This window comes from Thunnus maccoyii, chromosome 5 (genome assembly GCF_910596095.1).
Source record: "Thunnus maccoyii chromosome 5, fThuMac1.1, whole genome shotgun sequence".
Classification (NCBI taxonomy): domain Eukaryota; kingdom Metazoa; phylum Chordata; class Actinopteri; order Scombriformes; family Scombridae; genus Thunnus; species Thunnus maccoyii.
Window position 1 is genome coordinate 11158468 of NC_056537.1, and position 15464 is coordinate 11173931.

The window sequence follows — 15464 nt, forward strand, 5'->3', positions numbered from 1 at the left end:
AAAGGGGAAAGAGAGGAAAGTCAGAGGAGAAAGTCACATGTTGAAACAGAAAAGAGCGGAAGCAGCCTCCATTCTCCCCAATACATGTGGGTTCAATGCTACACAAAGATTTTTTTGTTGTTGTTCTACTAGACAAAGGTTTACTCCCATGAGAAAGGCGGCGGTGACATCATCTCAACTGACTGAGTCTTTGTCCAGTGGAGACAAAGGCCTCGAGTCATCCTGGTGGAGTCAGGCCTTAGGGCGAGGGGGGGCTGCGATGTGTGTGAGTATGTGTGTGTTTTGTGTGCGTTGTGTGTCCTTCCGCGTGTGTGTATGTTTGTGGGAACTTAACTTGCCCTTTTATGCTGTATGGCCAAGGCGCAACATAGCTAATATTGTTGTGAAAGGTGAACTGCACAAGGAGACAATACGGTGTGGGCCAGACGTATGCAAATCCACCCTCCAGTATCACAGTCTGACGGCTTTTCCTGACAACGCTCTTTTGTAGAGTTGATGTTCCGCACCTAAATGTTCAAAGGATCATTTAAAATGTCTACTGAAAAAGAAAATGTTTTGTTTTGAAAACGTTCAATTCAGGATGAATATTTAAAATTGGGAAATGAGCAAATAAATTGTGATATGATTAAAGTTTAAAGACTTGATGCTGTTATTCTTCTGGGTGGGGTTTCACCTTCATTTAACAGATCAGAAGTAAGGAGACAATAAACAAGAGAGAGAGAGAGAGAGAGAGAGAGAGAGAGAGAGAGAGAGAGAGAGAGAGAGAGAGAGAGAAAAGACATGTGAAAAAGTCTTCCTGGTTGGATTCAATGCCAGAACATCACAAAGGAGGCGCCTTAGACAGCATCAAAGTCATACTTTACATTTTAGGGATATGAAGTCGTTTCAAAAGGAGACACTTGTCCTGTCCTTTTGAAGAAAATAAATCAATCACAGCAAAAAAAACTGTACAATACATGAGTCATAAAATATCCATGCCTCTGAACTAAAGTTAAACTGGATAATTACCGATATGTTCAATTTCCTGGCATAAGGACCGGGGTTGTCAGATTCCACTGTGGTGACAGCCATGGGAGTTAGGACATACATTTTCCATGTAGCAGCACAGCCGTCTGGTTTCTCTGCTGCATAGCACCTCCAAAGTGTCTGAGGAGCAGAGGTTATAACACAGAGCATGAGTGAATATGAGCATAGCACTTATTTGCTAAATCCCCTTATATAAAATAAAACCTTTCATTGGACTGTGTCAGCGCCAGAACTTCAAGGACATCTGTAAACTGCTTTATCATTTACTAATGTTCTTCGCTTTAATATGTTACTATTCTTGTTAGTACTCCATGTCCATTTTCATTCAATAAACATTATTCAACAATATTCAGTTCTTCAATATGCTGTTCTATTGTGTATTTATGGCATCATATAGGAAAAACTTCAGTGTCCTGCAGACATGACGATGTCTTTATGCCACAGGTGTTTAACCATCTGTGGCTGTGTCTCACTGTATTCATGCAAACAATGATCCTTGTAATGGTTAGCTTTTGGCACAAGATAGCTACTTGTTTGCCTATTATGTCAGTATTGGTAAGTGGGATACAGTTCACCTTTTTCATCACTCAGAAGGAATTTGCAGACAACTAATGTTACTGTTTTTTTGTTCAGCTTCCAATATTTGCTGAAGTTTACAGTGGAAAGACGCAGTGCAAGTTTGCACATTTTATATGCGTTAACGTGAGGATCGAAAAGGTTTTGCAGCTACGTTCATGCTCCGATACAAAATGTGGTTATAGAGGATATGTGTTCACTGTTAAATCATTGATGGACTGTGTCTGACCTGTTTCTTTTACGTTAACTGCGTGGATTATACAAAACTTGAAAGCATGCACCTGCATACTAATATTCTAGTCTTCATGGAACCCCTTAAGTTTGATTTTAGTATTTTGCACATACTGTACATATTATGATGAATTTAAATAAATATGATCTTCTATGAAAAGCCTGATTAAAATATTTCATATTATGGACTTACACGTCTAAAAAAAGACATCTTTTTTAAAGGCAAAATGCTTCAATTCAAGTCTACCTGGATGAGAGAAGCTGCAGCAGGGATCTGTCTGTTGAAGTGTTTCTGTCTCTGCTTCTGTTGGACCTTCAGAGCAAATCCTGATCCCAAGATACCCTAATCAAGAAAAATTAGGTTGTACAATATATATTTTTATACTGCAAGGAAAATGTGTAATATTACAGATGTATCATTTAGTGCAGGTGTGAGAAATGTAGATACAGAATTTCACATAATTTACTTTTTTTTATCATTACATCAGTACAGTCATACTAGAAAGGGAAAGAAAATCACAATCAAATCAGAATTGCAATGAGGTTGGGACTAAATGAAACATTATTAAACATTATAATATAAGTATTTTCTTACTACTCATGAATTTTCAGATGATTGAGATTAAAAATATATTTACAGCAGGCAAAGCGAAGAAGGAGATGGCGAAGACACTGAAGCAGGAAGCAATGGCCTTTCCTATCCACGTTTGAGGAATCTTGTCTCCATAGCCGATTGTGGTGACAGTCACCTAGAGAGAGAGAGAAGTTGTCCTTGCAGCTATTAAGATTATGTTAAGCATTATGACATACTTACAACATACTTGTGACAGCTTTTTGAAAGGAAAATCTCACAACATACACGGCCCTTCACTGATGCATGATGAAGAAAGGTCAGGAAATTTAGGACGACTTGCAAAATTACTGCAGGATAAGAGGGGAATCCTGAGTGTGTCTTGCCTCTCAAAAAATTCTGTTAAAAGTCTGATTGCAAACGAAAATACTTACTAAAGCCGATGTTAAAACAATACTCAGCAAGCAGAGCTGAGTAAGGAGGAAACATTTTAATTCAGTGGCAACGCAACATTTTTGGTGACAACAGCACAGACAAGTGCATTTCATTCAATCAAATCATACTTTAAATAAAACGTTTTCTTATTTCTATAAATGTTTAATCTCAAAGAACACTTTACTTAGAGAAATATGAAAAATCCCTTTCATTTTTCATGAACTGCCGATGTAATGAAAATATCAATCAATGTAGAGCTCTCCGCAGCAGTCTATAATAGGAGTTAGACAATAAAGAAAAAGTTCATCAGCCGCTCAGGCCTTGCTTGACAACTGTCAGCGATGGCCAGGGCATTTGAGGCTCTGCTCCTCAAAGGGAATAAGATTCCCAACCACTAATCCTCAGTGAGTGTAGGAATTTGCTGGGGCGAGGGGGGAAAACAAATACCTCTTGCATTTGCATGTACACCCACTCTGAAAGCCGAGCCAATTCTGACACATTCAGAACACACTTGGCTTACTGTGGGTGTCTATGGGGTATCGCCGCGTGAGCCGCCGCTGTGCGCTAACACAAAGCGGCTGATGTAAGGTGAGATACTTAAAAGGGCTTTGGGAGTAAAAAAAAAAAAAAAAAAGAAGGAGCAGGGGCGGGAGGGCTGGATGGGTGTATGTTGGGGGCGGGTGGAGTGGTGGGGGATTTAATCCCTCATCCACAAATCCGATGACTAAACAATGTCCTCCTGACCATCAGAGTGGAATGGTCTACTCAAAACCACCCCTCTCATTCAAACTGTAGGGTTATACTTAAAGTGTGTGTGGCAAAAACCCCTTCATGTCTACACAAAGGTCACAGCCTTGGTCTCAAAGTAGAAATTTTGAGTAAGTGTATGTGAGTATAGACATGTTTATTTGCAGATATGGATATGTTCAAACGGATGCTTATTTCAATGCCTTATATAGTGTATTTGTAACTTCACGATTCAAATTGTTTTAACTATAAAATGGCAGGTTGTCTACTATTTGCTTTCATCTCTCATTTTTCCTTTTACACTGTGTTCTGGTTGAAGTTAAAAAGTTTGTTAAAATCAAGCAGCCATTACCTAACCTTCAGAAATTGGCAAGAGAAGAAGAAAAGCAGGGAAGGTAAGGGGGGGAGTGAGAGAAAGAAGGGGATATGAATCATGGCATTGGCTTGTCCTCCAGCTGTGCCCCGCACCTGCACATCCCAATGTGGAAATCATGCCAAGAGAAGGAATACACACTGGGAGAGCTTAGCAATCAGCGAAATCTCATTTTAGTACGCACACACGCAAACACTCACAAATCTGACCGACCCGACGGGAATAGCATATCATGACTCTCGAGTTTACAGTCTCAAAAAACAAAAAGGTACAAATCCCCAACCGTGATTCTCTTCTCGGCTTTGTGAACAGAGAAACACAAATAACAGCTTTTCTTCAACTTTCCGTAGAACAGTGAAGAGCACCGTGACCCCTCTAACCCTCGTAACATAAAGGTAGTAATCCCACAATTAAAGTTTTAATTAAGGGAACTGACACTTTATATTGGTGCTCTAAAAGTTCTTTGAGCCAAAGAGCCCAGAGGTGAATGGTTTATTACCGTCTCTTTGTGGCACGCTGATCCCCTGCACAAGGCTGCCATAGGTTTCTCATTACTCTGCGCTTTCAATTCAAATGTTTAATTAACTGCTCTGGAAACCTGAACCTCCATACAGAGGGAAATAGGCAAAACCAGCTCTACGCACGAAAAACATCAACACACCTGCCTCTGAGTCGAGTGTTGCAGCAACACACGCAGACTACACGAAGAACCAATGAGGACAATAAAGACACAAGGAGGTTAATAATTGGTCTAACCAGGGTGGCCAGCCATCTCCCTTTTTCCAGTTAAGACTCCACTTCAGAGTGCATTGTACAGATAATTTGTTACAGCTCTTTTAAGAGAGGAATCTTTTTTTTTTTGATGTGCATGTGATAAGGCCTTCCAAGTATGTAAGCTCTGTTAGAAAACTGAAGTGGCACTGGAAGGATCCCAGTAATATATGCATTTCAAAAAAACTAATTTCAGAAAACATGCTCTCACAAACATGCATCGATGTGTACAAAAGCATCAGTGAAGGACTCATTTTGGCTTCTTCTTTACAATGAATTTCTTTTCTATAGTTTAGCTGCCTTACCACGCCCCACCACAGGGCATCAGCATAGCTGGAGAAGCCCGTTTTGCCCTCTTCATCCACGGCATCCTTCTCCGCCAAGTAGACAAAGTAGGAGGAAAAGATCAGGCCCAGGAAGCCGATGTACAGGGTGGTGATCAGCTCCTGTAAAACACATTAATTCATCCAAAGACTATACTATGAATATGCTATATATATATGAAGAATATACTAAGGCCATTTGTACCACTGTATAAAAACACTATTTTACAGTGGATTCTTCTTTGACAACACAACTTGACAACAAATACACTTATGAATGGCTTGTCCAAAGATTCATGTAGACTGCGCCCCTAATGTCACAGCTTGGGTGATGACGCAGCCGTCCCTCAGCATTTTTAAATGCTGATTGTGCATACTGGAGACATTAGAGACTGCTAAAGCTCAATTCTGGGCTTTCTATTTTTTAATGGTTTTTCCGTGAAAGTGCAACTTGGGTCTTCCCCATGAGTGTTTTTTAATAAACTGGACTTGACATCTATTCGGTTTCATTTCTGTTCTTAGGCTTGTGTCAGACAACTAATAAGTCTTGCATCATATACTGTACTGTTGATACCAGTCTTATGTCAGCTGGGTCACCCACCACCTTTTGCTCAGCAGGAAGGATAGACAGGGTGCGGTGGTTATTAAAGCTGACTACTATACAATGGACTTCAATCAATCAGTCCTGTGGCATTGGACAGGACACTGACTGCACTCAAACCCTCAATCCAACCAATCTGAATAGGAGGAAAGAGGAACTTTGCTCAGTTACACATGGCCAGTTGTATATTTAATATCTAATTATGTCAATAAAACTAGAGTTACAATAGTTTATTTTAACTGCATGTTTTTACAGGTGAAATACAGCATACATAGGAATGAATATTTAAATGTAAAATGTTTCCTGTCTTCAATGGCCAAGCATTTTAATGTTGACCTGACTGTGAATGCACATTGAAATAAAATACTATTCCGAGTGCACATCCTAACGTGCTTATTCCATTCCATCAGCTTATTGACACTGCTAAAGGCAATATATTTCCACTAAACAGAGCATATCATTTGATGAAGTGGTCATCTGACAACAAAGAGATGGCAACAAATCATCTTACATTTATTTTCTTGACCTTTGCACGCAATCCTCACTGATGGGTCCTGTTCTTCTTATGCATCAAAGAGACATGAATGTCGAGTTTGACTATAACCAAAGAACACAGTCTGCTTGAGGGATTAAAAGAGGAACATTACATCCTCTGACTTCATTGTGTATCAGCCTGAGAAAATATTAAAACAAGTGTACCGGGATACAATGAAAAAAAAGAAAAAAAAGAAAAGGTTCAGGCAACCTTATTTCTCTTCTTCTCCTTATAAAGCCAGGTCTGCTGTGGCTTCTTTCTGCATGTGAATGTGTGCATGTATCTCTGTCTGTGCACACTAGACTGAACAGGAACAGGAGGGCCATTTTTTTTCTCTTTCTAATCTGTCTGTGTTTAAAAAATGCTAAAAACAAACGATTAGGGTAATTGAAAAACCTTGTGACTTATATCAACACTGAATCAACAGGATCAGCCTGGATACTTTTAACCTACCTGTCGATGAATGAAGACTACAGATCCCAGGAGCCTCCACGTTCCTCCCTGTCGATCCACGTGCAGCATGCGAAGGATCTGTAGAAAACGAATGCCCCTGCAACACACAACACCGCCTCATCCATCTCATTATCTTCAGATCCTTCTCCAGCTATGAGCAATAATTAAAAAGCAGAAAAAAATAGTTGCTCTACCTGATAGCAGATGTGGCAAACACTTGGCCATTGGAGCCTACACCAAGCACAATGATTGAGGCAATGACCACTATCAAATCTGTGAGAAGGAAAGAAAGAGACAGAAAAACGGAAAGAAAACATCAACATATCAAGTAAATCATCATATCAGTATTGGACTCAGTTCATTTTAAATAAAACCTTGTACTAATGTTAACCCTTAAATTGCTTGAATGATCCAAGTTGTTGATCTACAAGAACAATTCATCACATCCGTTGTATTACATGGGAACAAAGGAAAATGCCAGGTGCACCTATGATTGATATGGGCTTCCTGATAAAGCGGAGGCGTCCTTTGATGCCTGCATATTTGCTGCGACAGCCAGCAGACCACAGCCGGACCACATACTCTGTGCCAAAGAACAGCACCAGCACAATCTCCTGTGGAGCACAATGCAAACACAGAGCAAAGGGTTACATTAAACCATTGGTACAGAGACAATAATTGTGAAACACATGCAAGACAAGAGGATGTGGAAGTAGATAAGGTATCATTTATAAAAGCATTGATAACACTGCGCCGTGTATTAAGACTAATCTCAAAGCACTGAGGCCATTATAATCAATCACCGAGATTTAAGATATGATATGAGTGGGTAATGACAGGTGTGTGAGAATGAGAAAGAGAAACACTGTGGTGGTCTAGTAAAACCAAGACCACCCACCTAACCACCTAGGAGGAGAGATGGATGTTGATAACATGGCTGATGACAGCTCATATTGAGTAAGGGTCAATGGCTAAGTGATTGTAGCCACAGGATGAAATGCCATCACAGATCTAGTTATAAATGTAAACCTTTTTGAATCACTTAAATAAGACACTTCAATCTTTTCACATCTATACTTATTATGAACAAAAATAAACAAATAAAGGTTTTATTTTAAGCTATAATTAGCTTAAAATGCTTATTTGTTGAGGTTGGTGCCTTTAAGGTGTGTTCTAATATGTGCCATTGTGTTTCTTTTTTTAAATGATGTGTATACATGTGTGCCTCTGTGAATTAATTAAGTCTGTCTGATGGAGATCGTTTTCCTGGCCACCGAGGATCCATAATATTTAGCCACCGTACTGTCAGTTAAGGCCTAAGGCCATGTGGGTGGCCATCTCGTTGATTGCTTGAACTGGCTGCTCCCTGACCGCCCCTTGTATGAAACTTTATACCATGGTCCCTGCTGCAATAACACAGCACCACAGAGCCTCAAAACAATGACCTGTCAATCACTCCAGACACTATTCTGGCTGGCAAAAGTGTCACTCTACTATCAGCACAAAGAGAAAATGCACCGATGTGTACATTCATTACACTTTTGCAACAGCACTGTGGAAAACAACTTTATTTTGAGCACCAACCTATGGCCTCCATCAGGGTCATCATAGCAGAGACAGACAGATTGACAGATCCTTTTTGATCCTTCTTGCTATTCATTAATTAAACATTATTACAGCTTCGGTTTATGCGCTTGAGTCGTCTGGCTTCAGATTCCTACACCCCATATTCAGCTAATTGCTCATTTTTTTGTCACTGAGTTAAAGACAAAGAGAGAGGGAGCAAAAGAGGCCAAATTTAAACCAGAGAAAGGCAGAAACGGTTCAGTGAATCCCTATAGCATTGCCTGATAATCAGGCTGAAATGCGATTTGTTTTCGCTTCATTCATTCATATTTGAATCGCTGAATAAGTTAAGAGATGTAGACAGTGATTAAGAGGTCTGGAACCAGGCTTTTACATCCATTTCAGTTGAAATTGACCACCCAGCCATAGCCTAATTGTTTGTGTAGAAAAGTAATAGAGTATGTTTCATTTCCCTATGTCTGTGTCTATATACCACTGTATAATCCAAGGATAGGTTTGACTGACAGGTAGCTGCCAGTTATTAAGTTGTTAATACAAGTTATTTCTGCAGTTCTTTGTAGTTTGGATCATACAAAGTTAAATCTACTTCTGACAGTCAAAGTGGGAAGTTTTTATAGTTCCATCATATATACAAAATCTCTTATGTTACTTTATAACTGATGGATATTAACATTCATTGTGGATGTTTTCTAGAAAATAAACAAACTAATAAGAATTCACTAAAATAGTCACACGGCCAGAACAAGCACAAAATATCCACACAATTTTACTGCAACATGCTTGGTAATTATGACATCTGGGTAACATCTGAAAGTCAAAGGTACACATGAATTTGGGGGAATTTGAAGGGATTATTCACAATAATTCCATAAAATGGGTCACCCAGATGTTGGGGTGGCTTTGTATGTGTATCAGAAACTGGCAACTACATGTTTACACAAAACAGCCGCCTGTTCGCGCAGCATTAATCTGGTCAAGCCAGACGAGGATGAAGCTCATTCAAAGAGCTGCTTGGGAATTACCGTGTCAGATAAAAATGTGATTAGATTGGTTCATCTGTGTGTCCTACTACAAGAGAGGTGTATGCACACAGACGCAAGTTACTCATTACACCTAGATACACCTGAACTTTGCAAAGCTTTGACAACCCACAGATCATACGCCACACAAAGTAATAGTTATTAATGTTGATTTCCAGACAATAATGTCAATACCATTTAAATTTCACACACTCACTCTGAGGTCTGCTATTTATTATCTCAAGTTTAACATAAAAGGCATTTTTTGTTACTTTGTACTGTAAGGTTTTGTGTTAGACGCTCTGAAAATCCACTCAGTAAGTTACACCTCAGTAGACAGCTGATTTTAAATATGTAGCGAGAAATTTTGTATCATATGCCATACCACTGCAAGCGCTCCCAAAATTAAGATAACATTTTCCTTAAAACTCTTTGCTTCTCTCACCAATCTTCCCATTAGATTTAAATATTTCTTGTATTTCTTGTAGTGCAAATGGCCTAGTAGTGTTGCTTAAGAAAAGGTCAGAGGAACATCAAAAACATTATTATTCATCTTCTTCTCCTCACCATAAATATAAACTGCAAATCTCATGGATATTCAGCCATTACTGTTCAAGATACATTATCATGGGAGCGTTGGTCATGGATAAATTTTGAATTGACTGTGGTTCTGTGTCTTAACTATCATTAGGTATCATCCTGCTCAACTACTAACACCTATACCAAATTTCTTGGCAATCTGGTCAGTGGTTGTGTAATTATCTTGCTAAAACATTGGGCGGATAGACAGACCAACCTGCATCACTGCGCTAAGGCTCCACCAGAAAAAAAATGTGGTTCACAGAAAAGAAATCAAAAGTAAAGCTGTGACAATGGTGGCCAACACGGTACATAGTTGCTTAATTTTATAAATGCTGTCCTTCATTCTAGTGGGCTAAGACTCACCTGAACTGCAACATCTCACAGAACAGATGTAGTTTGTTGAAATTTTAATATAAGGAAGAAGTTAACAAAACCTTAGCAAAAGAGAGGACAAAGAAGAGACCCATGTGCGTGTGTGTGTGTGTGTGTGTGTGTGTGTGTGTGTGTGTGTGTGTGTGTGTGAATGCTTCTGTGCCCCAGCATGGCTTGCTTTACTTTGGCAGCTGCCCTGAAGGCCAAATATCCTCAAGGACTAATGTCCCCTCTGCCATCCAAAACAAGCAGCCTGTGATTCACGGATGACAGCTAACCCTGAACTTTCTAAGTATAGCTACTACCACCAATATACGCCACCATGACACCACTCACATATCTCCACCCCCTAAAACACACACACACACAGAAGATAAGGCATTATCTTATCCCACAATTAATATTGCACCAAAAAACCTGCATTATGAATACATATGCATACACACACATACGAATACACAAATAGTAGCCAGGTGTTCAAATAAACAAAGCTCAACAATTAAAAAGACAAGTCTGTTATTAATTTGGACCAAATTTTTGTTTCTTGCTATTTTGGGCTGAATACTGCTGTTCTTGTGTACTCACACAAAAGAGGTGGAGGGAGGGTGGAAAGATAGAGAAGGAGATCGGAGAGCGACAAAGAGAAAAAAAAGTTAGAGATAATGATAGTTAGTATTTGGCTCTTCCTGGGTATAAATAAATGAATAACCATGATAGTATAGGTCTTCAAAGGGCACTGGCCAAAAGTTTACAGAACACAGTGTTCAGTCCTGTCCTCTGATTGCCCCCGGGACTCAGGAGGTGGTGCGTGTGTATTTTTGAGTTGTGTGTGTGTGTCTATGTCTGTGTATGTGCGGCCTTTGTGTAAACTGTGTGTGTGAGTATGCAGTAGCAGTGTGTGTATTTATATTCCCAGTGTGCTGGCAAGAGACAGATGATGCAAGCTCTTTGTAGAGTTTCCAAACAGCAGCCATAATTTTCTCTACCTGTTGTAAGCTCTGGATTTATTGCATCACTTAGCAGCCTTAATAGCCTAATAAGCCATAAAAAAGTCAATTTACCAGCAAGTATCAGCAAGTACAGTCTGCATGGAGCCAAATGATTCTGCATAACTATTGTTATCACAATAGGTTAAAAACACTGGCTCCTGGCCATTCCCATGCTAATTATCTACACACACATGTAACTGTAAAAGGCTTTTGGATGGATGCAAAATAAGCTGGCAGGTGTTGTGTCATGGTATTTGCAATGACTAAAAGTGATTAGTCGTTTTGAGCTTTGGGCTCAGGTGTAAGATGGCGGGTAGGATCCCTCCAAGCCAAGATCCTTTATCTCCATCATGTGGATAGAAGAGGGTACTGCAGTGTAGCTGTGATAGCGTTAGACCAGCCATTTCTCACTGTTTCTTTCAATGTCTATAAGAAAATATATTAGAATTTTATTCATTTATTTATTTATTTATTTTAAAAAAAAAGGTTTGTTACACAAGAAAACTGAAGTATCAATTGTCAAGGAAGCATCACTAAATCCACTCTGTCAATACACTATATATACATCCACAGATATGGCGTTATGTGGGCTGCAACTAGTGATTATTTTCATTTATTTTGCCTGATTGGACCTTTTCTAAGGACTGTGTAAGCATGCACGAAATGTGCTTTACTGATATCTGTCTGAGCCTCCAATTAGTTTTGTTGTAACTGTTAAAGTGAGAGAGGTTAAACCTTTAACATTCTTAATGGTTAATGACAAATTTCGTACTCATCATTGTTCTCAGGTTGGATGGACTTTCTTGAGGACAAGAAGGAATAATCATCTCACGATATGTTTAAGCTTCCAAACTACCACATATCCCTTCTCACATTTAAATCTTGTAACTTCAGTACACGATCCACTTAACCTTAGATATCCCTTACGTACCGACTAATCTTGGCAGAACTGGTTTCAGATATACACCTTTTACATGGAATGAACTGCAAAACTGCCCTCAAACTAGATTCTTTCATTCCCATTAGAGATTTTAAAATGTTATCATCTGATGTTTCTTCTGATTCTTATAACTTTGTTAATCCTTGCTGATTGTGGTCGTCTGGCCTTAGCTGTGTTGTTTCTGTATGCTGATTGTGTGCTTGTCTGATTGTGAATGTTTTTGTTCTCGGGTTTCACTTTAAAAAAGAGATCTCAATCTCAGTGAGACTACCTAATTAAATAGAGTTTAAATCAAAATGACCTCACATCATTCAAGCATAACACCAACCAACTTTCACTTGAGCAGCAGTCTACTTTGCCAGTATAAAAACACTTATGTGTGTGTGCGGGACCTTTTAGTCAATAATTACCGTCATCTCAGTAGAACTATGGTGTGTAACTTACATTCCACGTAAGTGATTTATGAAGATGGATCTGGACTTGTAGAGTTCTGTGAAAGTTGTGGAAGTGGTTTTTTTATGTTTGGTATATCAGCACAATTAAACAACTCACCATCCAGAAGAGGGTTCCAGTGGCAAAGTCTGCATACTGTTCTATTGTAGACAGGACACTGAAGATTAGACACACCAGGACCATGAGAAAGCTGTAGGGAGAAACACAGTATTTTCAGTCAGTCATCACTGCATATTAGTCACTGTGTCAGTAGTGAAAAATAAAGTAGAAATACTTCATCACTGTATATAAGTATTGTTTTAAGAATCTGATGTTTAATCAGGTATTTATATTTCTAATTACTATCAAGCTGACCTCACTACTTCTTGACATAAAGATTGATTTTCTGGACTACTTGTGTGACTTGCTACTTAATAAAATAAACAAGCACTTTACTAGGCAGCTAGCCTACAGAAAAGTCAAGGTACTCCGCCTCCGCTTTTCCTTTTTCTTCCTTTTCATCAATTTGCTTGTATTAACAACTGACAGGATGTTTCCATGTCTCCTAGCAACAGTGAAACATTCCGACGAGACCGTCCATCTGTCAGTGTATATACATAGTCTACAAATATAACCCTGTGAGTCGGACATCCATTACCTGCACACCTAAATGAAGGTTGGGGAAGAAGGAGAGAGAGGTGGGAGAGGCGGCTGGAGAGCAAATGTGGATTAAAGTGAGAGTGAAGGAAGAGAGCAAAGGAGTGAAGAGAGGGAGGAAGGTAGAGATGAAACTAAAGAAAAAAGTGAAAAAGCACCTTATGTCTTCCCAAAGTCCAATGTGACAAGTTTAATTAGCTTGTTTTGTCTGACCAAAAGTCCAAAACCCAAAGATATTCAGTTTACTATCATAGATTAGAAGGAAATCATAGATTGGGCAAATCCTCACATTACAGATATCAAAAACAGCAAATGTTTGGCATTTTTACTTGAAAAATGACTGAAATGTTTAACGGATTATTTTAAAAAATTGCAAATAATCAACAGATTGACGACATCAAAAGAGTAATAATATAGCAGAGGGGAAGTAAAGAAAGGAAAAAATTAAAAAGTGAAATAGAAAATATGCATGCTGATTATGGCATAGATAACTCACCAACCATGAATTCCATGATTTACACCATATACACCATAATAATACCAAGTCCTAAAAATACCATAAACATTTTATGAGTGTTTTAAAATCTGAGATTCTTTATTTTTTATTGTTATGTCTACATTGTTTGCGGTGCCTCAAAATTATTTTTCTTATTACATTTTATTTCTTCACTGGATTCCTTAAGATTAATTTCTGATCTTAGTGTTTGTTTGTTTGTTTTTTTAAATGAAGCATTGCTTGCATTTTCTTTTAATACTTTGGTGTACTTTATTCAACATACTTTAAAACTTTGATTAAAAGGTTTTGTAACGGGTAGCTATAACTTTCACTTGGGACATTTCCAACTTTTACTCATCCTAAATTTTTCAAGAGGCTCAGGGGAGCTTTGCTTGGCCTTTTTCTAGACCCTACAGGATTAAGAGCACAATCAGTTGTGTGTTTTAATGATCCCAGAAATAATCCACATGTTTTAAGTGCTTTTATATGGCATACTATGAGTGTTTGCATGCACCACCATCATGATCAAGCTCACTTTAAAAAACAAACAGCAGTGGGTGCATTCTGATGTTGTGTACTACAAGCTGGATTAAACGCCATATGCCGGAAGGGTTATGTAAGTGTCTGTTGTTTATTATTATTCATGCAACTTACAAAATAATGCAGAAATATACTCCCACTGAAAATAATGGATGGAGGCCCCCAATAGTATCGGTCTGATTTGGATATTTTGAAATGAATAACCCCAAAAAAGACATGTTAGTAAATCAAACACCCCTTTGAGACACACCTGCATAATGGATACTCACATGTTCCTCCAGTTAATTTAAAGAAAAAGGTTTAATATTTTCTGTAATTAAAAGATCATGCTCATTTCTGGTCTGTCAGGTCGTAGGATGAGCATAAAGCAGCAAAACGTGGGGTGATGGAAGGTAAGACTCCTAAAGGAGGATTCCCCTTACACACAGACTATGACACATTGGGCAGATGGGACAGTGATTTTACTCTATGAGGATTACTGCTCACCCCATACACACACACACACACACACACACACACACACACACACACACACACAAACAGATCCCTTACTCCCTCTCTTGCATTCTGTTAAAAACACAAAAGCATGCAAGATGCAAAAGCATTGAAGCATAATGTTCTGAGTGTATTCTTGGACCTATGAAGAAGCGAGTCATCAAGAATAGGGTGAGCAGAGGTGACATCATCCCCTCCAATTTGTTGCTGTGTTGCGTACATGCCATTTTGACTGGGGTAACCAAGGCGAGACACCGAGATCAAAGATGCTATTTTGGTTAGGTCATCTCTTTGCTCCCCATGACTAGGAACACAGGCACAGGCTCAAAAAGAAATGTTTTGAAGTGAAAAATGTGAAATGTGCCTCAAGAAGTTGAGATGGGAGTTGAGGTAGCCAATGAGATTTCACATGTAGCTCTCACCACCCCTTACAGCTCTCTAGAGACACACCCCTTGGTGTGTCTCTACGACATATGGGAGTGAAGGATTTGAGATGTGTATGACAACTAAAAACCTGGCTTAGAGCCAATCCATCCCTCTGTGGGGTGTACAGTACATTTTCACTAAAAGCAAATGATTTAACACTATGTAAAGTCAAACAGGAACAGGATGGGTCACGCAAATGGGGCATGAATCAGCTAAAGCAGTCATAAGCCAACCCAGTCTCACATCAAAATGTGTAATAAATGCATTGGTCCACAGCGCAAAACACA

At 38.9% G+C, this 15464-nt stretch overlaps 1 protein-coding gene across 10 annotated transcripts in view; it reads right to left on the bottom strand.

Annotated features, from left to right (window-relative positions):
• Positions 1 to 15464, bottom strand: part of kcnq1.2 (potassium voltage-gated channel, KQT-like subfamily, member 1.2) — a 185452-nt gene that overhangs the window by 151408 nt on the left and 18580 nt on the right. For all 10 annotated transcript variants that reach the window (XM_042411204.1, XM_042411208.1, XM_042411202.1 and 7 more), the window contains 8 exons: positions 12684 to 12774; positions 7130 to 7256; positions 6837 to 6915; positions 6643 to 6739; positions 5036 to 5176; positions 2472 to 2582; positions 2081 to 2176; positions 1009 to 1146 (listed from right to left, as the gene is read on the bottom strand). In XM_042411204.1, coding sequence (XP_042267138.1) covers positions 1009 to 1146; positions 2081 to 2176; positions 2472 to 2582; positions 5036 to 5176; positions 6643 to 6739; positions 6837 to 6915; positions 7130 to 7256; positions 12684 to 12774 — 880 coding nt within the window. The remainder of the gene's footprint in view (positions 1 to 1008; positions 1147 to 2080; positions 2177 to 2471; positions 2583 to 5035; positions 5177 to 6642; positions 6740 to 6836; positions 6916 to 7129; positions 7257 to 12683; positions 12775 to 15464) is intronic.